Below are 25,707 nucleotides of genomic sequence, written 5' to 3'. Positions count from 1 at the left end.
GCCTAGTTAGAACATTGTATAACTCTGCACTTTTTAATATAATATAATATAATATAATATAATATAATATAATATAATATAATATAATATAATATAATATAATATAATATAATATAATATAATTATAATATAAATATAATATAATTATAATATAATATATTATTTTATTTAATATAATTTGTGAATAAAAATTATGAATATCTATATATTATATTATATTATATTATATTATATTATATTATATTATTAAGCAATAAGCCGTGGTTTACCGGTGAATTTACAGTTAAGGGGCGTTGTTAGGCTCAATGCGAAGTGGAGCTTATTGCTTCACGGGGCTTATTGCTTTTATAAAACGGTTATTCCTCAAGGTTTCATAAAATAAACACACAGACACAAAAATGTAATTCTGTTGATAAAAATATTATTCTTCCGCCAAGCAATGTAGTTCTTCAGAAGCGGAATGGTTGCCAGTAATTTGTATGACAGCGTAGACAGTTTTGTTTGTAGAGAAATTTACCACAGTTTTGAACGCGGCTCAACCAATCATCATCAAGGACTGAAACTATCTGTTTTTTTTATTATATTATATTATATTATATTATATTATATTATAAAGCAATCCATCTGTTTTGCTAAATACTACAAGTGACCTATGAAGAGAAGTCGATTGTACACAGTCATGACCTAACCATCATCTATTCCGTGTCCTCAAAACAAACTCAATAAGGATCTAAAGAAAGGCACTCATAATTTCACATTAATACTAAGTATTTATAGCAGCGTGACACCAAAGCAACACACACACACACACTCATTCTGGTTCATCTGTCCTGGTTAGGCCTCTATAACATTGTTATAGGATTACATCTTTAAGAGGGATGAGATAATGCGTGTGTATGTGTGTGTACCTGTCTGAGAGTGAGGTGCTTTTCCAAGAGTAACGCTCACCTCAGCTATCCCACAATCCCCTGCTCATCTTATGTGCCTCAGTCACATTACACTTGACCCATGACTTGGCTCATTCTGCTAAAGTAGCAGCAGTACGTGCATATGTAGTGTCAATCATCCAGTCATGTTTAATTTACTCGCTTAATTGAATTGTCCAGCACAGGCTGTTTATTAACTTTACTGTAATCAATTTCAAGGGTTTATTTTAATTAACAGATTGAAGTTATGGACTTCAATTAATTTGTCAAGTTCTCAAAACGACAAAAAAAGAAGAAAAAAGAAAAAAACCTTGTGGGAAAACTACCTTTTAGAGGGAAAATGAATGGAAAGGAATGTAAATATAAGGAAGCTGACTTTATTAAAGGTTTGTAATGGAGTAAATAGAAGGTTTAAATCAATATTTAGCCTTATCTCACCCCCTCACTTATCCTTATGATCTTTCTCTGCCACTGATTGATTTATTATTCTGTTTTTCAGCCAGTGCATCAATCAGATCCTGGAGAGTGTCAATCATATTCACCAGCATGACATCGTGCACAGAGACCTTAAGGTGAGCGAGAGCCAATCGCCACGACAACCCCACACATGGCAAACGGGCCGTCTCTGAGGGTTTCCATGTTGATGCCCTGCACCACACAAACACACAGATATACACATACATATTCCTGCTCTTGTTTATCATTCCCCTCATTTTAATCAAAGATGACTTTAGCTAACTGAGCTACCGGTACTTATCTGTAGTTCTGGTGTAATGCTCAAATACATACTAAGACTTTTTGTACAGAGGATTATCTTTGTTTGAAATAATACTCTCTTTTTTTAAAAGCACTAGTTAAACAATTCATTATATTACCATATGAATCAAGTGCATGCATAAACATCACACACACGTTGTGTCTCCACTGCAGTGCGTGCGAATGTATGAAATGAGTGTGTGTGTGTGTGTATATGTTGTCTTGACAGTGCCAGTGTCTTTGATAATGCAAACAGACACGCAGTTTTTATCACGTCCTCCTATTGTGCATTAGTCACATACACTGCCCTCCCCCATGTGTATGTGAGCCCAATGATGAGCAGCAGAGATGTGCCCAGGCTGGTTGCCATAGCGAAGAACGTGATACGACAACTGTTGCTGGTATTGCCGGAGAGACGGAGGGATGTGGGAGGGGTCACCTCGAGTCTCACCATCCCTCATTTGTAGTCTGCGCATTTAATGAGGGAGAGCGAGAGATTCACACCTATGGGCATAAATTTCCCTGCATCCTCATAACAGACGCATTTAAATTCTGTGCTTGAATGTAGAACTAGAGTGTGAACGCATTGAGAAGATATATGTGCGGTAGCTAATAAATTAATCCTATTGAGTTGTGTATTCGAGAACTGGAGAGGAAAGCGCCTTTTCCAGCCTATATTTTGGTTTAAAAGGCTTCCATTCTGCCTAATATATCTTTCTGGGCCTTTCCCCTCAGTTGTGTACTTGTACAAACTGCATGTTTGTGTTTATCAAATTTGGTGCACTGACAAAACCACAGGAAATCCACCCTAATATTTGCTCCGCGTAACTGTGGTAGTAAAGAAAACTCTATTCAGATGGGCTTAACCTGTAAGCTGTGTATAAACTCAAGTACCTGTGGAGAGATCTTTGACCCCCAAAATCTGCCCTATCCTGCTGAGCTGGTTTGGCTGGTATAGTGAAACCACCTGTTCATCTGCACATCTGTTCGGGATGCTCTTCTCTTTAATGGCTGTCCTAATGCCACTGTTAAATTTGATAATGAAAATTGATATCTGTGTATATATATAAAGTACAGGTCAAAAGTTTGGAAACATTACTATTTTTAATGTTTTTGAAAGAAGTTTCTTCTGCTCATCAAGCCTGCATTTATTTGATCAAAAATACAGAAAAAACAGTAATATTGTGAAATATTATTACAACTTAAATTTGAATATACTTTAAAAAATAATTTATTTCTGTGATGCAAAGCTGAATTTTCAGCATCATTACTCCAGTCTTCAGTGTCACATGTGACGTCCAGTCTATCACATGATCCTTTAGAAATCATTCTAATATTCTGATTTATTATGAGTGTTGGAAACAGTTCTGCTGCCTAATATATTTGATGAATAAAAGGTTAAAAAGAACTGCATTTATTCAAAATAAAAAAAATATTTTCTAATAATATAAATCTTCTTTACTATCACTTTTTATCAATTTAACACATCCTTGTTGAATTAAAGTATTGATTTATTTCAAAAAAAGAAAGAAAAAAATTACTGACCCCAAATTACTGCCCAGTAGTGTATATTGTTGTTACAAAAGATTTCTATTTTTAAAAAATTTGCTGCTTTTTTTTTTTTTCATCAAAGTATCCTAAAAAAGTATCACAGGTTATGAAAAAATATTAAGCAGCAGAACTGTTTCCAACTTTGATAATGAATCATCATATTAGAATGATTTCTAAAGGATCATGTGATGGACTTAATGATAGGAGTAATGATCCTGCAAATTCAGCTTTGCATCACAGAAATAAATGATAATTTAAAGTATAATAAATTGAAAACCAATTATTTTAAATTGTAATAATATATCACAATATTTAAAAAAAAAATCTGTATTTTTGATCAAATAAATGCAGGCTTGATGAGCAGAAGAAACTTCTTTCAAAAACATTAAAAATAGTGATGTTTCCAAACTTTTGACCTGTACTGTGTGTATGTATAAATATATGTGTGTGTATATACAGTATATAAATATAAGTGACGTCTGGTTGCTTTGATGCTGCAAATTGCTGTCAGTGTGAACATCTCAACACCAGTGAACTGTCCCAGCTTTGCGCCACACGCTGGGCACGGTCAATCACAAAGAATCGTTTTAACCTCTATTTGGAGTCGATTTGAGTGTTTAGTGTGTTAAAAGCATTATCTGCTTTCCTCCTCAGCCCGAGAACTTGCTGTTGGCCAGTAAGATGAAAGGAGCGGCTGTGAAACTGGCAGATTTTGGGCTGGCCATCGAGGTGCAGGGAGATCAGCAGGCCTGGTTTGGTAAATAACTCTGACTTCAGCTCTAATTCTGCACCTCACACAAGAGAATTTGAATTACTACACTTATCCAAATCTTTTCCCTACAACTTTAGGGGATTTTTAGATTGAAAATATATTTTTACACAAAAACTTTTTTGGGTGATTGATTGGGCAACAGTAAGACTTAGCATTCACTAATTAAAATAGGCCTATTGTTTTGCCCGTTTATTAATACTTTTATACCTTCTTTTTTTACTGTTAGTGTATTACATTTGACAGGATTTACTATATTTGTGAGGACTTTTCAGACATTTTTCTCTACGCAACTGTGCTGATTCCCTCATAAAATTCGTTCAGTTTATCTTAAAAGGATGTTCCGACATTTCCCGCTCCATTACCTGCAGTCTGAAATGGATTGTAATGGCCGTGAAGGCTTATTTTCTGGCCGTGCTAAATGCCAATCTTTGCCCATTTCATGTTTCGCTTTCACACATCATTCCTGTCGGTTTGTGAAAGATCCTTTAGCTCTGAAAATGTCCCTCAACAGCTGCCTTTCCTGGATTAAATCACCATGCTTGCTTCTCTCAGGACTTGCGGCCCCCTACTGGCGGCTGGATAATTCTGCTGCCGTTCTGCTTTAGTGCCAATCAAGTATCAGTACAGCTTTCTTTAGTTTTAAATAGGTAATCATCTTGTTTTGACTGAAGTATGCCTAGCTTTGTGAAGAGAAAAGCCCTGTGGGTGGAATATTTGTTATATACAAGCTATATGATTGGACAGCGCAGAATTATTTTACCACAGTGGGCAGCTGTTTAAAAACCCACCTATTTCCAGCCTTTTTCAGCCTTGCCAGTGCTGTAGGGATGGAGCTATCTCAGCACGTCATCATTTTGGCTCTGAATGGTTCTGGCGAATGGAAGAATCCATCAAACTATCCACACACACATGCTTGGAATTATTAGCATTTCAGTGAACATTAATTGGCTGAGCTACATTGCCTACAGGAGTCTTCAGTTTATATCCACTTTATCTTATACTCATAGTGAAGAATAGTCACTTTTCAACTTGTTTGCTGTTTTGTCTCAGGTTTTGCTGGCACACCTGGCTACCTGTCTCCAGAGGTGTTGAGGAAGGATCCCTACGGCAAACCTGTGGACATCTGGGCCTGTGGTGAGTCTTCAACAGGGTCCTTAATCATTAGACCTCTTGCATATTCAGTCAGCTTGAACTGCTTCCCATATTAACAGGTTGCAGTATTCACACTGCACGAGTACGTCATGCTGCATAGCACTGCAAGTAGAATTTCAGTGCCGAGCCTATTTTTGATGCGCGTCGCATGCTGAACTCAGCAGAAAATATAGTGCAGATGCTCTGTGGACCTGTCTGTCAACACAATATTTTGCAATACATGAAATGAAGCAAATAATGAGTGAAAACAGGGACGTACGTCAGCTTCAGGCTGCAGGAAACACATGCAGCCAACAAACTACACTTTCTTTTTACATAAATGATTAGGTACTAGTCAACAGTGTTGAGTTCCATGTAAAACAACTACCATTTGGATGTAAATATGGTATTGCTTTGTCATATGAATTGTATTTCACAACAATCCAGTAGGAAGTTAACTCGCTGTGCATTAAAATTGTGTAATGCACATCTAGCCCTGGATTATCCCGCTTTTACTTTATCCCATGGTTACTTGCCAACACTAACAAGTTAAATGTTTGAACCACAAAATTTGACTGGAAGGGTTAAAATTACAGTTAATTTTGTTCGCTACGACTCGTTAGATAAAGCATTCTGCATGTTTTAAATCAGACACTTGAGATAAAGTAGTAAAGTAGTAAGATTACATTTATTTGATTGAATTATAATTTTTATTTTAATGAATTGTTGAGAGAGAGAGAGAGAGAGCGAGAGATGTGCATGTGAATTACCTGCATCTGTGCTGTGTCTCTCTACTTACAATGAAGCTGTGAGTTTAATTACTTTAAAAACTGCAACATTACCACCTCTTTGCTGAGTAATATAATGTAGCGATTCGGTAGCGAAGCTAATTTATTTATAAAAGTCCTGGGGCAGCATTGACAACAAGTTTCTGTGCTCCTGAATGTTTCTGTGTCTGTAGCACAATCTCTGATCTCTCTCTCTATGTGTGCGTGTGTGCTTCAATGAAACTGGAACTACCTGTGCATTACATGGTTTGAACGCTCATCTTCCAGCCAATCAGAATGGAATATTCTGACAGACCATGGTATAAACGTTGCATGTTATGCAATCAGTGAAACATCTTTATAACCATGCTGAAAAAACCTTGGAATGTCTGTCAGCCAATCATAATCAAATATTACTGTTTCTTTCTCTCTTGTTTCACCTTTCTGTCTTTCTTTCACAGGTGTAATCTTGTACATTCTACTAGTGGGCTACCCTCCATTTTGGGATGAAGATCAACACAAGTTATACCAGCAGATCAAGGCTGGAGCTTATGATGTAAGTACAGTTGTCGTCCAATGCAGCCACACTCTCTCACTGTCCCTGACTGTAGTTCAGTTCAGCCGCTCGAAAAACCCCTTCATCTGATTGGTCTTTGAATGCACCATCAAGTCTTTAAAAAGCGGGCATTCACTAGGAGTGTAAAAACTCTTTTTGCCTTGCACATTTCCTTTGGCCACATTTCAGTCAAATTTACATACATTTTTGAAGCCATGTTTTACTTTTAAATCATATTTTTGGTTGTTTCTAATTAGTCCAGTGTATGTGAATTCATTAAGTCGTTTCATAAATCAGTCTAGTGAAGCTTGTTTAATATTAGACCGCACATCACAAGGCCTCTACATCCTTTCAGAAAATCGCCGGAATTTCCCAGAAGGATACAGTTAACACCGTTTCCTGTCAACATTTGTGAAATCACTTGGAATAAAATTCAAGAGGCAGAGCTGTGCAATAAATATTTAAACCGGTGGCAATAATGGGCCAAGGGGTAGAAATAAGATTTATTAAAGCTCGGAGACACGAATAAAATATAACGCAATCAAGTAATGCTCAAACAATTAATCAATGAGCTGGAATTTAATTTAATTTAATAATAAAAAAAAAGTATTTTATTTTTATTTTATAAAAAAAAAAATATATATATATTTTTTTAATAAATATTAACTTTAAAATATAAAAAATAATAAAATAAAATTTCAGCTCATTGCTTAATTATTCCAGCATTATTTTATTACGACAGATGTCGCAAGGTCTCTGCAACACTTTCTGTGGTCCAACTGCCTGTTTAATTTCTGATTCTGATCGGTGCGATTTAGAACTACGGGTGCTGTTATTGATTATGTCAGGCCCTCCCTGACGCATTGCAGAGAGATGGGCTTTGCTTAGAAACAACTGCCTTGTCCCTGAGTGTACGTGCTTGTTTGTTTGTTTGTGTGTGTGTGAGGTGCGTTTTTAAATTGTCCATCAATTGCATCACCGTCTCACACCCTCAGATGTATTTAGCAGGACATGGAGCGAGTGACTGCCCCAGAGAGATATTCATTCCATTAAAATGTATGTGTCAAATAAAAGGGAGGAGATGATATGATTGTGGCTTGTTGTGAAAATGGAGTGAATGTGTGTTACACTGTTAGATGGGTTTGGTGGTCACAGTGTCAGGCCAGGTCAGTTCACCTCAGGGGATGGCGATATGATAAATCTTTTATCACAAAATATATAAAACAATGTAGTTATTTTTGCTGAAAACCCAACCACAAAATGGTTTATATCAAGAACACTTTGGTGGATGGAGTGACGTAAAAAAATTGAGTGCTCATACAGTACGAGTGTAGTTCCAAATTTTGCATACTCTCTTATGATGCTTACATTTTAAATGAAAGGTATTAAAACAGTCATTATTGATGTTCAGAGTCAAATAGTTTTCATTATATGTACATAATATTTTCATTGTACTAATATTTCCCATTGTACGTGGGAGAAGGAAACGTTCAGCTGAGCATGGACCCCTGATTTATATAATAAATGTGGTACTGCCTGGTATTGTATAGTGTAGTCAATGAAGATAAAGATTTTTTCATCCCATTTGATTATTTTCTCTTAGTATTTGGTAATTGATGGACACAGAAACCAAATTATATGATGAATAATTAGTGCAAAAAATACTAAACCGGTCAAAAGTTCTAGATTTGGTGTTCAAAAACATTTCTTTTCAATGTTATTATCAATAATATTAATATTTTTATGGAAACTGTGATACTTTTTTTTTTTTTAGGATTCTTTGATGAATAGAAAGTTCAATAGTAATTTATGTGAAATAGAAATTTTTTGTAACATTATCAATGTTTTACAGTCACTTTTGACCAATTTAATGCATCCTTGAGGAACAAAAGTATTCATTTCTTTAAAAAAAAAATCTTACCGACTTTTGCGTGGTAGTGTATAACAGAAGACAATAAATATTATAAAGATGGTTCTGGCTCTAAATTCTGATTGGATGATTCCTTCTGTTGACTTGTCCCACTCTTTATTGTTTACCATTTTTCTTTGTTAGCACGTTATCACGTGTAAAGTAAATAACACCCAGTAACGTTGGTACCATGTACCATGGCATAAATCTTAATCCAAATCTCTACAGGTTGACACATTGCTATCGTCACACAGTATATGCCGTAAGAATCAAGAATAGGAAACCTTACCGTGAGCTTCTCTGTTTTGTACTTTTGTAACCTTTCGTCATGTGATCACAATCAATGAGGTGTAGTTGTGCCTCATCATCCATTGCAAGCTTCTGTCACCGCGCCTTCCGGCCATGCGTTCACATTTGAATGCGCCGTCCGCAGTCCTGAGTGGCCGTCTTTGCTGAAGCAGCGCACAGCAGAGCAAAAACGCCCCACCCATGACATGTTTTAGCGGTGCCCTGAGCCAAAAGCGCAGCTGAATCAGTGTGTTTAAGGGCTTATGAGCACCTGCAGTTTTTCGAAGTACAATCCACATGCTCGTTTTAGCTGATGCAACACAGCTTGATGCGCAAACAAATTATACTTCCTGGAACCTACCCAAGGCTTTCTTGGAACAGACAAAGGATTTGTAACGGATCTCCTGGTACGAAAGAGGAGGTGCGACACACATTCAACACTGATACAGACATAGCTTTTTATTGGCTAATTACAACTGCAATTTTCTCTAGTTACGGGCTGCAATGAAGCCATGAGGTGTGAAATGCGCAAGCAACATGTTTCGAGCACCAGCCGTGCCGAATAGGCCGACTATAGGAGGACTGACTGGCGTGACTCATTGAATCCTGTACGCTGCCTTGTGACAGGTTTAATTTCATTAGGCCTCGATGCAGACTGCTCTGTATGTGTGTCAGTACGTATTGTGGTGTGAAAAGCTCTCTAGGCATTCTCCTGCATTTAGATTGCATATCTAACACTCGCTTGTGATTCTTTCCCCTACAGTTTCCTTCTCCGGAGTGGGATACGGTCACCCCCGAGGCCAAGAACCTCATCAACCAAATGCTGACCATCAACCCAGCTAAGAGAATCACAGCAGAGCAGGCCCTCAAGCACCCATGGGTCTGCGTAAGTTATCTCTGCTGAAGACTTAATTTACCACAAGCCCCGAGCAAGAAAGAATCATTGAGTTTAATGTGAAATGCAGCCTTTCACATTGTCACTTTCCACATATTTGAGCTCTCAGAATAAGTTGATGTGTTTTAGGTCAGAATAAGGTACTTAAAGGAATAGTTCACTTATATATGAAAATTGTCATTATTTGACATTATCTGAATTTTGAGTCTCATACATTTTGAAAAATGAAATTGAGTAATGTGCCCTACAATGAATTGGGATTGGAGATTTCAAATCTTTTAAATGCATAGGTCGAATTATTTGTTCACAAATCTGACATAGTTCTGGTTCTCGAGTGCAACTCAGTCAGGAGATTGAATGAATAACATAAACTTCTCTTTTGGCTGTGTTCCTCACACAAAACTATCGTATGACTTCAGAAAACTTAGATACAACAATAAGTCAATACAATACAATAAGTTGTATGGACTACTTTTATGGTGTTTTTGCATTCTTTTTGAAGCCTGAAAGTACACCATTCATTGAATTGGAAAAGGCACAAATATATTGTGAAAATAACCCCTTGTGTGTTCCACGGAAGAACACAATTCATATAGGACCACATGGGGGTGTGTAAATAATAAAACAATGTTCTTTTTTGGGTGAACCATTCCTTTAATTGGTTCAAATACCTCTATAATGCTGATGTGCAACTTTTTCTTCATCTTTTTTTGCTCGTTTCAGCAACGGTCCACTGTGGCGTCCATGATGCATCGCCAAGAGACTGTGGAGTGCTTGCGCAAGTTCAATGCCCGCAGAAAACTCAAGGTACGGAATGGGTTTTGAAGGGTCTTCATCCAGTCTTCATCCCTTGGGTAATTAGTGCTGAAAGTCCTGTTGCCATGGATTAAACACTCTATTTTTCTCTGTCTTTGTTCAAGGGAGCCATTCTTACTACTATGCTGGTTTCTAGAAACTTCTCAGGTGAGTTCCCTCATTCTCCTGGGATCAGGTAGGAAAGTGCAAAGTCATGGATGAACTTGGCCCACCTCTTGAACTCTTGCTCCAGTTTTCACTATAAAAAAAGATCTCCAAAGGCTGACTCAGTTTAATGGAAGGAAAATTCCCTTTTGGATTACAGGAGTATAAAGTTAAAAAAGATTCTGCTCCAAGTCTGTATCTCGGTTTCTTTGAGCTGTTAAGGATTTCTCTCTGAGGCTCGAGGATAACAGTAAAGGAATATCTATAACTTTCTTCTTCATTTGTTTAGTTAAGTTAACATTTGCGCAGTTTACTTCCTGAACAGACAATGTTTACTCAGATTTGTGTAGGTATACCTTATGTCTTTCATACAGCAGGTTTGAGAGCTTTAGCTTGATTTTAGAGACAGATATTCTAGACCAGGGTTCCTCAAACTCAGTCCTGAAGGGTCACTGTCCGGCACAGTTTAGCTCCAACCCTGATCAAACACACCTAGCTGTGAGTTTCTAGTGATCCTGAAGACATTGATTAGCTTGCTCAGGTGTGTTTGATCAGTGTTGGAGCTAAACTCTGCAGGACAGCGGCCCTCCAGGACCGAGTCTGAGGAACCCTGTTCTAGAACTTAATTCCTTAGAAAAAACAAAACATAGATAACTTGTTCAGTAGAGGGTTTGAAAAAATTCCATAGCTTCTCCCAACTCAACGCCTCTCTGTCCAATAGTGGGCCGGCAGCATACCAGCCCTGCTGCTCCCACCACAAGCACTGCCGCGCTTGCACAGGAAGGTATGTGAGAGTGCATCTCCTCACCTCGCCACCAGGGGGACCAGCGAGCCCCCTCCACAATTCCTTCAAACCCCCGCCCTCCCTCTGCTCTATCCAATCAGCATGCATCCAATGAGAAACCTGCCTTTCTTGCCATCACTTTTTACCTCTTGCCATCACTGGTTTACCTCAGTCTTCACTCTCATGAACAACGTCTGCTATATAGTCTTGGAGAAGTTCTCACATTTAAAAGGATAGTTTCCATTTCTCACATAAACGTCATTCATTTGAGCAATGTGTTAGAGTTTATGGATTAGCATGTCATTTTTTTTCAGCCATGTTTTTACTATGCTTTGCTATTACCTGACCATGTAACTTTGCATTCATCTAGCTAGCTTTTAACCCTACAAGTTGTAAGAAGTATTAGAGCAGGTTCAGTTATCTTCCCACCTCTAATCTGGGTCTAATCAATGAAATAGATCATTAAAATTAAAGAATAATTCCTACTATGCATGTGTCAAATTCAACTTAAAAAAAAAAATCGATTCAAAATTAAAACCGTTTTCTAGGATTTAATTATTTGGTTATAGATTTTTTTTTCTTTTCTATTTCTTATTTTAAATCTTTTTCTTTACTGATCAGTATTTGTTACCATATTTTGAGAATGACTCTTATAGCAACATTTGAAGTATCTTACCTTTTGTTCATCTCTCAAAAAGTCTATTTATCCGTCGCCATAGATTGGCTCTTTTTATATGCGTGAACAAACAATATCTCATTTCATCTTGCAACTATCCCCAGTTCAGTTTACACACAGTGGCTCTAGGCAAACCAATCCAATCAATACCACAGCACTATATTCATGTTAACGATTGCCACCACGAGACCCACCATCAGCTTGCATGCATTATCGTCTGCATGGAGTTAAAAAAACGCGAATGCCGCTGCTTCTCCTTTGATTAGACTTTCTCTTTTCCTCTGTCTTTCTCGCTCTGTTCCTCTCGGTTAAATTGCTTCAGCCCTTTTTGGCTCCCTCCTTCCCTGCTGTTCAGCTTTCTGGTGTTTTGTGCTATTGGGTTAAATAGCTTTTTAAGTGAAGTCTGCTTTAGCTGAAGATACAGGACCCCGGTCAGGTGTCTGTCCTCAGCTCGCCTCTGTGCTCTCCACCTCATGGAGAATAATGAGGTTTGGATGGGATGGAGGTTTGGGGGTTCTTAGATCTGTGTCCTGTGTCATTAACTAAAGCAGACCTGTGCAGCCTAGCCAATCCACCATTGCCCTACCACTCTCCTTTCAACTCTTCCTCCTCCCCTCGCCAAGAGCGCAGGGGCTTAACTACATGGACGGGCAGGAGTGGGGTTGGCTTGCTGCCAGTCGTCAGACCCGATGTAGCTGGCACACGTGTCCGGTGAGAGCCAGGTGGTCTGCGGGGAAGGAGGCCCGCTGGAGGGCAGATGGACGACACTGTTGACAGTGTCTCTGAGTCAGGAGAAAATGGAGAGAAGGTCTCTGGTTCCAGTTGTGTTGTCTGATCAAATTGAATTGTTACACTCTTACCAAAGTCTGAGACAGCTGTCTGTCAGAACCAGTAAATGTCAGCCAGCTGTCATCTTCAACAAGCTGTGTCTGAGCAGCTGCCGTCATGGTGAGAATACTCTATATGTACAAAATGGGCAAAGGAGAACAGTTAAGAAAAGATCAGATCCTTGCAGATCCCTCAGGATTATGGAAAACAAACAAGAGCTCTTCATTGTCTTGTTGAACCTGTTAATATGTACTGTTTTGGTTGTTTCTGCAGAAGTAGGATCTGTTCAGAATAGCATACAACGTACTTCTCTTACTCTTTCCGCAGGATTTTCTGTATCCATAAAAATCTCCAAGGAGCTATAGAAAGCTACCCATTAGCATTCCCATTAAAGTAGTTTGCAATCTGGATGCTGCCAGGAAAATGCACTCTTGGCTCACTGTTTGAAAAGTAGAATTTATAAAATGTGTAAAAATATGTACAGCATCCATGGCCTCAATTACCACAGACAATCTCAATTTAAATGTATACACTCCCATTTAAAAAAAAAAGAAGATTTTTTTAATACAAACTGAAGGACAATCCAAAGAGTTTAAAGTTGTATTTAACCTGGAATATTCCTTTAATGTTCTTTTGAGCCGTCCAATCAATGCTCTCCATCAGTTCTTGGCTTCAACTAGTACTGTAAGTGTTTATAACTCTTTATATTCTGTTATTGTTAAAGCCAGTCCTCAAGTTGAATATGTTTGATGTTAACCAATAACCAGTAATGACATCTCATCAATGTTTCTTCATTCTTTTTTTAAGAGCTTTTCATTATATGACCAAGCTAAGACTTTTACTGACCAATAGATTATGAAGATATGGCATGTTAGTATGTCTGCTTTGTCGCCTGTTAAATCTATAATATATAATTTGTTGCTTGCACAGGTCTGATTTAAAGTTGTATTGAATGTGTAATGGCTGTTGTAATTGATTTTACTAGCTCAATCTGCTGCCTTAAAGACCTTTTTTTCTCTTTTGAAGCCTGAAGCATTATTTAATAGGGGTGTGAATATTTGCTTTAAATTTGATTCAGTTATTTTCATTTGAAATTTGGTCACAATTATTTTGTTATGAATATTAAAGAAACGGATGCTTAAAATGTGTCGGGACAATTAAACGTGCAAAAGATGTAGATTGCTGATATGGATATTTATAATGTAAAATCGTTTGAAAAATGTACACAATAAATGACTATTAAATGCATTATGCAATTATAAGCGGTTAATTAATTTTTGTAATCAATGCATTGAAATTTAATTGATTCATATATTCACCCCTGTTATTTAAACTGCATTAGGATGCCACATGACCCTTTTTTTTTTTGTTGCATAGTATAATTATGTTATCTTTAAATCAAAGAAGGTTACTGCACTTTGTTTGAAAATGAGTTAATATCTTCCTCCTTATATAATTTATTTCCACTCAGCATTAATCGTGGTATGACTGCAGCGTGGCCGTCCTGGGGTCCCATATCCATCTGATTGTTCCGCAGTATAACTGAAGACTGCTGGCTCAGCTTTCCCAGTCACAGTCTGTGAATCCTATGAGACATAGTTAGATATGTGAGAGACAGTGGAATGGTAATGAGTTGAGGTCTAGCTTTATGACTCCTTCATCAGTGCATTGCATTATGGGACTCATAATCCCGTGCACTGCATGGCTGACCGTATGGTGAATTGCATCCACCACCAACACCTCTCACCTCATAATTAGTGAAGCATGAAAGCAGGACTGCAATGCAAACAATGCCTGCTAACTTCCAGCTTGTCCTCTCTGCTTCTAAATGAGTTTTTGTCTTAACCTTGCCATCTTTTCTTCCGATTTGTTTATTGAAGGTAAGGCGTTTAACAGGAATACCGAATGTGAAACCTGAGTTTTTTTTTTTTCATGATTGAGGTTTTATAGGTCTTACACAAGTCTTTTGATTGTTCTCTGAGGGACTCTGAAGTATATCGGGGGCCATTTCCCCTACACTGACTCAAGACCTCCCAAACATGCCCTCTGGGAAATAACAGTTGCAGTTAAAGGAAAAATCAATTGCATACATTAGCCATGATTTTCCCTCATTATGTCTGCGGCCGCAAATGAAGAACAAATTCATTCTCTTTATCTGCTTTGAGATTGGTGAAAAATGGAATAAAATGGGTAATTTATTCCAAGTCTGTGCAGTTAGTTAATTTTAAAGGGGTTATATCACACTTTTTTTTTTTTATCCCTCCCCCTCTTATAATATTAGTTAAAAAAAAAAAAAAAAAATCATAATTTTTATGAGCATTTTCCTCCCTCTGACCATTAAAATTAAGCAGGAATTTCTTCTTTTTTTTTTTTGTTTCTTTAAGAAACACTTTGCACTTTGCTGCACCTACTTATTGATTTTATATGTATTTATGAATAAAGTTTGACGTCAGTAAAATGTATTTTATGCGCACCAAGCGTTTATTTGATCAGAAATACAGTAAAACAGTTGTGAAATATTATTACATTTTTTATTTTAATATATTACATGAAATGTTATTTTTTTAATTCTTCAGTGATTTGGTGCTCAAAAAAACATTTTTTACATTTCTAAATATTTTCAATGTTGAAAACGGTTGTGCTGATTAATATTTTTGTGGAAACCATTAAAAAAAAGTCTTTGATGAATAGAAAGTTCAAAAGAACAGCATTTATTTGAAATAGAAATCTTTTGTAACAATGTAAAATTATTTACTGTTTAAAAAAACTAAAACTTTTTGCATATTTATGCAAATTTCTAATTGTGACAAATTCACAAATCAATGAAGTGTCCTGTACAAACTGTTGACTGAAATAATCAGGGAGATCTGCTAATTATTTCTAATGTTGAGTTTTAATAAATTAACTTTTTTTCTCACTGGTGAAAAGTTTGAGTTTGAAGTTGCAATATGTTTCCATACAGCACACAGTAGTACAGTAGTACTGTACAGAGAGTACAGTAACTCTCTTAAAGATCAAGGGAAAATTTGATCCCTCAAGATATGACCCCTTTAAAGTTAATTTTACCAAAATGAATTTCTCATTTGCGGTAAGTTATTTATTTATAAGTTACATCCTTTTTACCTTCCTCTCCCAAAGCTTCATATTTCTTTGGCTTAAACTGATATATAAAGATCAATGAGAAATTTCTCCTGTGGTGAAAAATGATTCTAGTCAGCATTACCTCCCAAACCCTGTATGCTAATGAATGACGGAATGCAAGCCAGCAGTTTGTTAAATGTTTTATGTGGGATTTATTTGAGATATATGCGGATGTGAGCATACTGCTGGTTTTGTCACTCACACTGTATGTAGTAATTTTTATTTTTTTTTCCTGTTCCCTACAGCATGCAAAAGTTTACTCAACAAAAAGGCAGATGGAGTCAAGGTAAGTCCACAGATGTTCCTTCTTGTGGAGTTTAAGTTGTTTCAATTTCTCAAGCAGCCTTTTGAGGTTTCCATCACCACAATTTAGTAAAAGTATATTGGTACCCTTAGGCTGTAGTAGTCTTGCGCTCTGAGATTATTTGACAAATTAGTAGTAGTACAACCCATGTGTCGCCTGAGCGGATCTAGTTATCAGACTGTATTATAATGATTTTGACAACAGCTTTAAGGTACCATGAAATGTCCATTAGTAATTGTCGCCCTCTGTCTGAATGATGGATAACTCTGTACAGTCATCTTCCTGCCGTATGTTATTCATCTGATGTGTGATTTTTAACTGCCATCCGATCCGATCATTTCCCTAGTGATGTCATCTCTCTGAAAAGAAAGTTGTATATGTCCTCTCTATTTCAGCCCCAGACAAACAACACTAAAAACAGTGTAGTGAGCGCTGTAGTGAACGCCATGAAAGAAAGCAACACGACCTCTTCTACACCGATGGTACCTCATTTACATTCAACACTCTTTGTAACCCATCTACTGATTTGACCGTATCCCATAATACATATCTGCTAATGTTGTATTTGGTGCATGTCAGAAGTTTTCGCATGTACTAAATACATCAGACCTGTAGTTTGCTGTGCAGTAGATGTCTTAGTCATTCCTCCCTTATGAGTTTTTTTTTTTTTTTTTGAGTGCTCATGTCCTTTCAAAGCACGCCTGGTACACATAATTGTGGTGTTTTATAAACATATCATAATGATTTGTTCTTGTCTGTAAGCTGCTGGTTTATGTCCTTCTGCACTCCCCTTGTTTGCCTCTGTAGGCGTTTACATCTACACTGCTTTTACAACTACAGACTAAATCTAGTCATCGGACGAGTTCGTCTTTGACATTGCACTTATTATATATACATGGTGCTGAAAAATCACCAATATAAGACTGGAATTTGAGCCAAGTCACCATACAGAGTAGCATACAGTAAATGTATGGATTCCAGCAAATAACTAGGTCATTTGAGTCAGAGTGCATAAACCAGTCACAGTAAAGATGCAGTGTCCCACACAGAAAGCTGTCAGCTGTTCGGCCATGTTGGAAACTAGGAGTGTCCCCTGGAGGTTTAAGAAAAGGAAAGCAGATTGACACTTCAGATGGGCCTTGTTTGCTCGACTGCCCAAATATCTGAGCAAAGAGTATCCTGGGACCTCCAAAACAATCCATTAAGAGCACAAGTTAACCCCCGACCCCTCCCGAGGCCTCCAAATGCCTTCACAGTGCTGACGGACAGCTAGCAACCACTGGGCTATACGAAACATACAAGACCCCAGAAACGGCAATTGGAATAATATGCACTATGCAGTATTGTAAATTTGGGGTACATAACTGGAAGTTAATCAGAGGAAACATATAGGGCATAATAATCCAGAAATTGCTTGATTCAAGGCAGATTTTTAACTCATTTATGATTCTCTATCCCTGTGGTTCTGACAGAATGTTAGTGTAATTTGAGGAACTGCATCTTTAGATCTTTGTGACGCATGCCATTTATTATTTTATAAGTGTACACGTGTGGTCTGTTTTTCTGCAGTGAGCTGTGAGTGTTCATCAAACTCATCATGAACCTCAACCTTGTGTTCATTGCCACATAAAAAAAAAAATTGTCTGTTTAGATCAATACTGTATATGAACTCAAAATCCTTATTTTGTGTCTTAGCCAAGCTCAGCTTTAAAAGTATGCGTGTGTATTCCTGGAGGATGTTGTTTCACCAGATTGTTGTGGATTGAGAGTCTTACCTACTTTAATCATGATATGAAATCTTATTAAATTTTACAGGAGCCACAAACTACAGTTGTGCACAACCCTGCCGATGGTCCCAAGGTACAATTTTCAGGAGCTTTTTGAATAGGGGTGGGGAACAATTCACAAATTGCACGATTAATATTCTAAATGAATCTGGGCTGATCAAATGAAAATCTTAACTTGATTTTAAGATTTTTTTTTTTAAATAATTTTATTTTTACTCACAAAAGACACAATAATAATAATAATAAATTAATGATCATAACATGAATATGTTCATAACATGATAATTTTGTATTATACACATTTTGTAATCGCTCTCTGAATGAAAAAGTTGTATTATTATTAATAATAATAATATATTAATATTAATATACTACTAATAATAATGTATAACTTTGGCAAGACTATGGGACTGTACTGTTGCTAAAAAGTTCAGTTATTTTTTAATGGCTGTCTGAATCAAAAACAAGTCAAATCTTGAGAGATTTTTTTATATATTTTTATTTTATATATATATATTTTTTTATTTACTTGCAAAAGATTTGTGGCCCTGCACTGTTGCTAAAATTTTTTGATGCATCAAGAATCACTCTCTGAATCAAGAACATTGAATTGAATCGTGAGGTGCCTAAAGATTCCCCACCCCTAATTCTGAAACTTATTTCAGAGACCATAGCCTAATGCTATTCATGACTTTTCCTTCATGTCTCATGTTTTGTTTGTCTTGTATGTTCTTTGTCTGTCTCTGTTTCTGTCACCAGGGCTCCACAGAGAGCTGTAACACCACTGAGGAAGAGGATATGAAAGGTAGGAAAGGTACACAGATCTTCTCTCCTGTTCTCTGCATGCCTTCAGCACCGCTCCCGGTGCTCGTGTCAGAAGGGTAATCCCTCTCCTCTCCGAACACTTCCGGTACTGCAGTCCCAAAAAAAGCCTTTGATTGAACAATATCTCACATCAGGCTGGCTGTGGAGACACCTGAAGCTTTGTGATTTGAAGGCAGGGCCATGAACTCGTGCTGCCGGATGGAAAGGAGGGGAATTACGATAGAGGGCATTGAGACGGGGTTTGATGGATTGTGCTTTACACATTAACATGCATGAGGGCACAACCCTTTTGGTTTAAAGCTATATTTTTAGTTTAGAAAAGGTCCATAGTGAAGGTGCACCTGACAGATTTAGCAAAGTAAATGAGGGCAAATTCATTGTGGAAAAAAAAACCCCAACGCATTCAGAAACATTCCTCTCCGGATGGGATTAGATTTCTCTGAACGATAGATGGCGATAGTCGTGTGAGGAAAAACAGAGACATGTTTAATTCAAACTTGTGAAACAATCTGTGAAACACAAAATTTACCTGACGTCCTCAGAGAAAACTAGTCCCATCTGAATAGGGCTTTAATAAGCATTTCTATGTCAGATCACTCACACAATTTGTCATTGTCACGCAAACTAATTTGCAGCCACATTCAGACGATTTAATCCAATTTATATATACATATATACATCTGTTTTTAAGCTGTCAGTGTCTCAGTAGGTTTCCTTGTAGATTTTGTGTGTGTGTGTGTGTGTGTCCTGTGTTTTTCACCCCACTTATTTAGATGTTTGTCGATGTGCCGTGTCTTGTAAATTCATTAGCATGTTGTGAACCGTACTGTTTTTCCCGAGGGACTCTCGTCGATACAATTTTCTGTCACGAAAAGGGCCAGGCTCGAATTCATTTCCTCTCCTTATTCACTCCGAGCCTGAACAGACAATAGCAGCTTAAAGAGCCTTATCATTAGCTCCGTCACGTCTGAGGTTAGGTGATGAGGACAGGAAATTGGCGCGGAGCCTGGAGAAACAATCTCTGAGCGCGCTGTTGTCCAAGCACAACAAACACGACTCAGCTTCACCACACCCGTAGATACAGACCTGCGTCACACCATCACTCATAACTCGGCTGGAAAATCCAGGATCATCACCTGTAGTCCTGTTCCCATAAACACAGTGCTTCTTTTATCGAGAACAGCTCATCTAAACGCATCCCATTCAGCGTCTTCGTGACCGTTAAGCTATTTAGTCATGATTGCGTGCCAGCGTTGGTGTGGTGTCTGTGTTAGTTTGTTTCGGCTGGTGAAGGACATGAGAGATGTGTGTGTTTTTCCTCCTGGTGTCGTGTGGTTTTGGGGCTGTGCCAGCCGAGAGTGCGCAGGGAGCGAGCAGTGACAGTGCCGTGATGAGTCAGTGCAGTGCCGGGGAAGAGCCGCCCGCTCTGGTGGCTTCACCACAGGGCTCTCCTGCCAGTAAGTCAAGATCCTCTCGTACCACCTGGGCACCTTCAATCTCCCCCTCAAACCTTCAAGTCAAGACCTTTTTGTCCCGTCCCATCCCCCCCCCCACCCCCACACAACTCCAGCCTTTCTGCCCTTCAGCATACTATCATATGGGTCACTTGTTTTCCGTGTAGAACAGTATGTCACAGTTGTTGATCCCCTTTTCTGCTCACAAATGTATTCACCCCCTGATGCATGCTACTCAACTGTACTGTTGTAAAGTGACAGAACATGCCCTTTAGTAGCTAGATTGACCCTTTAGACTCCTGATTTTTCCTACATTCTCCTCCCTGATTGTGATAAAAGTATTGCACACGTCGTAAACGTTAATATGCATTTTTGCACATACACACATTTCAGTAGATTCCCACAACCAAGCTACATATTTGTGATTTCATCTGTCACTGTTTGATGAAACACTACTCCATACAGTCTCTAATGTATTGCTGACCTTAAGAAAAACCTGAAATAGGCCTAGTATGTAGAGTATCTAGTGAAATGATGCTTTTCTTTTCTTCTATCATTATTCATAGTCCTTTATGAATTCGAATGCTTGTTTTGAATTTGAAATAATTCTATTATATTTCTTCAATTAGGTTTGGTAAATGACCAAAGCCATTTACATAAACTACTTTTCAAAAAGTACGGGGTCAGTAAGACTCCATTCTGCAAGGATCCATTAATAAATTGCAAATCATATTAGAATGATTTCTGAAGGATCATTTGAGACAGAAGACTGGAGTAATGGTGCTGAAAATTCAGCTTTGCAATCACAGGAATAAATCACAATTTAAAAAATATTAAAATAAAAAATGTAATTTACTGATAAGATTTTTGATCATATATAAATGCAGCCTTGATGAGCGTAAGAGATTTCTTTAAAAACATTTTAAAAAATCTTAAACCCCAATTTTAATGACTAAAACCATTATAAACCACAGCATTTTAAATAAGCTAGAGAGCAGGTTGGCGGACATAACACAGATACATAATATAGATTAATGCTAACAAATGGGATGCTGATAAAATTGCTGAAATTAATGCTTATTTTGCTATTTTTAAATGAACAAAAAAGTTGGAACTGACACATATGAGTTAAGGCTTCTGTTGAGTGGCTGATAATGGTATAAGAAACAAAAATTGAGTTGATTCTGTCCAAGCCAGAAAACACTGCAGCTGCAACACATCATCCACACCTGCTCTTTTCTTTTAACATCTGTCTGCATCTGTCTTCAGCAGTTTCCTCCACCCTCCCTCCTGTTCATTACTTCATAAGTGATCAATTCATTGTCTACATTTTGACTTGCTTTGAACATCATAATTCCATTTTAAACTTTTCCATTCTTTTTTTTTTTATTCATCCCTTTATGTGCATTCTAACACCGTTTATGAAGTACAGCAAAATGACAATATTGCATATACTTTTATTTAAGGCATTAAAGGAATTGATTACCCAAAAATTTAAATTCTGTCATCATTTACTCACTTTCATGTTGTTCCAAACCAATATGAATACAGAAGGAGAACTTTAGCCGAATGTTCATGCTGATCTTTCCATACAAAAGTGACCAGGGACTAGGAGGCTGCAAAAAGAATAAAGCTGTTGAATATACTAAGGTTTTGAATATGCTATATAAGTCACATAAACCACTTTTATGATACTTTTTCATAGCTCAACATTATCCATCCCTATGTAATTTCATGGTTTGAAAAAGAGCTGCATAAATATTCTCCTTTTGTATTCTGTGGATGCAAAAAAAGGATGATCGAATTTTTATTTTGGGTTGTACTTCATACTCATGTGTTCATGCGTCCTCTCTCTTTCTGCATGCATCATCACCTCATTGTTGCGTGTGCTGCGTTGTGTGTTGCAGCCGTCCCCGTGCATGACGTTAAACGCTTGGCATGGAACAGTTCAGAATATGCCTCATGTCAAGAGTTAGAGCGAACTCATTCTGGCCCCTGTGCCTCAGTCCATGGGGTCGGCGGTATCACAGCGAGTGTGTCCGCAGCTCAGTGTAAGTGTGTGGGGTAGACCAGGACACATACACACACACACACACACAGGTTATCAACAGGAAATCAAATTCTTCATGCTAATATAATTAGCTAGTGACATTATATATGATGTCATAGTGGGCAGTTTGTTTTGTGTTAGGTTGTGAATGATTTTTAGTAGTTTAACGAATAAAGTGTTAATCCAAATGCATATTTACACACTATAAAGGCCTGTTTAAATTGATTACATGCATTTGTACTGTTCCCATCACAGTGTGAGAAAATGTGCACATTTTTATTCAAATTTTTGTTTTCTCTGTGGAAAAATAGATGAGTTCACGGCTTGTCAGAATTATCGTAATTACAAGATTTCGACTTTGAATTTGAAACTCTGAAACACTCAGTAATTACAATCATTGACTAATGCCTTAATAATGCAAGATTAATTTGAAGACATACAATAGAGTTTACTGTTTCTAGAAAAGAGTTGGATAATCATGTCTAATGTCCTACTAAATAACTTTAAATGTTTATTAATAAGGCTTTCGCATAACGACTGTTACTTGTTTGTTTTATTATATTTTTGTCTATTAATTACTCCGATATTACTTTGACATTAATAGTGTTGCCATAGAAATGTATAAATGCAGGAAGGGAGTAGAACTTCCAGTTTTTCATCAAGTATTTACAGTAACTAAGACATGGCGCGAACGCACCAAAACTCGCCAGCCAATAAGATACAAGCTTTTCAGATCAAGGTGAAGCTGGTTTCTGAGTATTTTCACCACATTTTATTTTTATTTAGGCAGACTTTTTTTTTTTTTTTTTCACAGACTGATAAATTTTAGTTACGTTTTGTTTGTTTGTAGTTTTATGTCACTCTTACTCTTGGTGTCAGTAGGCCTTAAAGAGATAGTTCACCCAAAAATAATTCTGTCATTAATTCCTCACCCTCATGTCGTTCCAAACCCGTAAGACTTTTGTTCATCCTCGGAACACAAATGAAGATCTTTTTATGAACTTTTTGAAGCGTCAAAGTGGTAGTTGCGTAGCTGCCAAAGGAGGGACAGAAAGCTCTCAGATTTCATCAAAAAGATCTTCATTTGAGTTCCGAAGATGAACGAAAGTCTTACGGGTTTGGAACGACATGAGAGCAAGTAATTAATGAAAGAATTTTCATTTTTGGTTGGACAATCTCTTTAATATGAAATTTTCGCAGGTATCTGCAGTGCAGGTTGTGCTTATTAACTTTCCGTTGTTTTTTTTTTTTGTTTGTTTTTTTTTTTTCATCATTTAATTTCCTCTCCCTCCATCATCCCTCGTCTTTCACCTGTTCTGTTCGAGTAGCTCGTAAGCAGGAGATTATAAAGATCACGGAGCAGTTGATCGAAGCTGTCAACAATGGAGACTTTGAAGCATACACGTAAGTACAGCCCACCTGCACATGACTGCAACACACGGATCTCTAGACTCTTGTAACAAAGATACTATGAAAATTGTAAGTCATTGTATGAATTTAAGGCTTTAAGTTGCATTTTATATTAAAAAAGTACAAACAGGCCTATAAAATATTGGTCTGAAAGAACTGAATTCCCAGGCTGATCAGTAGTCTGTGAACAGATGCTCCTGTTATTTTGAGAGAATATTGTATCTAGCCACGAAATGCTGGTAATATCCAGTTGTATCCGGACTCCAATTAAATTGCTTCACTGTAAACATTCTTATGTACCACAGAAGAATCTGTGACCCTGGTCTGACCTCTTTTGAGCCTGAAGCTTTGGGGAACCTGGTCGAGGGGATGGACTTCCACAAGTTTTACTTTGAGCACTGTGAGTCATGTCTAACTATGTCTGACTAATCATTCATTCAAGTCACAACTATTGTCCATAACTGAGATACAATCAATGTGTTTGGCTTTTACAGTGTTGAGTAAGAACAACAAGCCCGTGCACACCACTATTCTCAATCCTCACGTTCATCTCATCGGGGAGGACGCCGCCTGCATTGCGTATATCCGGCTGACGCAGTACATCGACAGCCAGGGCCGCCCGCGTAGCTGCCAGTCGGAGGAGACGCGTGTGTGGCACCGCCGTGAAAGCAAGTGGCTTAACGTCCACTTCCACTGCTCAGGGGCACCAGCCGCCCCCTTACAGTGAACTGCACAGGACAGGTAAAAACACCCCATTCGCACTCCGCCATTTTTCGGTCATTTAATGCATGTAATTAAGCAATACAATAAAAAGGTTATTGTAAAGGTAATCTCACCATTGTGATTTTATTTCTCATGATCAGTGATGGGAATAACGGGGTTATAAATAAACGGCGTTATTTTTTTCAGTAACGAGTAATCAAACTAATTACTGTTTCCTCCGTTACAACGCCGTTACCGTTACTGTCAATAAAATGCGGCGTTACTATAATTTAACTCACTGAAGCAGTTTTTCATCCGAGTAGGCTCTCTCTCAGCCATAGGAGCTGCAAAGTTTTTTCTCTGGTGTGTGTGTGTGTGTGTGTGTGTGTGTGTGTGTGTGTGTTTATGAGGCGCCGGACTGGACAAAAGCGAGGCGAACGTCGCGAGCGCGCTCGACAGTGCGCGAGAGAGACCGAATGTGCCCGAGCATAAATACTTTATTTATAAATAAATTACACATTTCAGCATTATAATAATCTCTGTAGCATATTGGTATCATATGCAATGTTTTAATTAGTTTAAATAAATAAAACTCCAAAATAACCTGCAGGGAACGTTCAAAGAAACATCTTTGTTTGACCGGTTGTGAACACGTGCGGCAAACACGACTAGAATTTGGCTAAAATAACCTCTGATGCTGACGTTCTCTGTAGGTTATAAAAATAAACCCCCAAAAGATTCAATATTTTATTATTATTTATGTTGGTACATTGTTCAGTATTATATTGAGAGCACTATTTGTTAAACTTACTGTTGTGAGGAAGAAAATACTTAAAGTAGGCTATACATCATGTCTACCCGTTGTAAAAGTGTGTGAGTTTTAACATTTTAATGATATGCACTAGTGTATGTGTATGTATATTTTTTATTTCTGTTTATTTATTCTTGGTACATTTCTTAAGAAGCATAATTTATTTTTAGACTTATTTGTTGGCCAGTTGTGGTCTGCGCAATAAATATTAAAAGTTTTAAACCATCTATTGTGTTTTGCTGTTCCACTATAATAATGATACTATTTTAATATTTAAGTTAATAGGTGTCTCTCACATTGTCCCACAGCAACATTAAACTAGTATAGATTAGTGTACAATGTTTTATAATAATAAGATGTTCTATTTAGTGTCTATTTCATTCATGTAACATTTCATATTGGGGGTATCCAAGAAATTTCTTAT

General features: G+C 37.4%; 1 protein-coding gene across 23 annotated transcripts in view; it reads left to right on the top strand.

Moving 5' to 3' along the window:
* Positions 1 to 25,707, top strand: part of camk2g1 (calcium/calmodulin-dependent protein kinase (CaM kinase) II gamma 1) — a 95,220-nt gene that overhangs the window by 68,156 nt on the left and 1,357 nt on the right. Inside the window, exons 6-22 of one of the 23 annotated variants that reach the window (XM_084433883.1) lie at positions 1,426 to 1,498; positions 3,888 to 3,990; positions 5,056 to 5,139; positions 6,365 to 6,459; positions 9,420 to 9,542; positions 10,275 to 10,358; positions 10,472 to 10,514; positions 11,233 to 11,295; positions 16,186 to 16,226; positions 16,640 to 16,726; positions 18,060 to 18,104; positions 18,791 to 18,836; positions 20,209 to 20,313; positions 22,218 to 22,361; positions 23,689 to 23,764; positions 24,076 to 24,170; positions 24,265 to 24,511. In XM_084433883.1, coding sequence (XP_084290009.1) covers positions 1,426 to 1,498; positions 3,888 to 3,990; positions 5,056 to 5,139; positions 6,365 to 6,459; positions 9,420 to 9,542; positions 10,275 to 10,358; positions 10,472 to 10,514; positions 11,233 to 11,295; positions 16,186 to 16,226; positions 16,640 to 16,726; positions 18,060 to 18,104; positions 18,791 to 18,836; positions 20,209 to 20,313; positions 22,218 to 22,361; positions 23,689 to 23,764; positions 24,076 to 24,170; positions 24,265 to 24,497 — 1,540 coding nt within the window. In that variant the 3' untranslated portion in view covers positions 24,498 to 24,511. Of the gene's footprint in view, positions 1 to 1,425; positions 1,499 to 3,887; positions 3,991 to 5,055; positions 5,140 to 6,364; positions 6,460 to 9,419; positions 9,543 to 10,274; positions 10,359 to 10,471; positions 10,515 to 11,232; positions 11,296 to 16,185; positions 16,227 to 16,639; positions 16,727 to 18,059; positions 18,105 to 18,790; positions 18,846 to 20,208; positions 20,314 to 22,217; positions 22,362 to 23,688; positions 23,765 to 24,075; positions 24,171 to 24,264; positions 24,512 to 25,707 lie in introns of all 23 variants that reach the window. The other 22 variants (XM_084433872.1, XM_084433889.1, XM_084433888.1 and 19 more) reach the window with 22 other exon arrangements.

This window comes from Rutilus rutilus, assembly GCF_951802725.1.
Source record: "Rutilus rutilus genome assembly, chromosome: 16".
In the NCBI taxonomy this organism is placed as follows: domain Eukaryota; kingdom Metazoa; phylum Chordata; class Actinopteri; order Cypriniformes; family Leuciscidae; genus Rutilus; species Rutilus rutilus.
The sequence above is the reverse complement of the archived record's forward strand: the minus strand, read 5'-3'. Positions and strand labels throughout refer to the sequence as shown.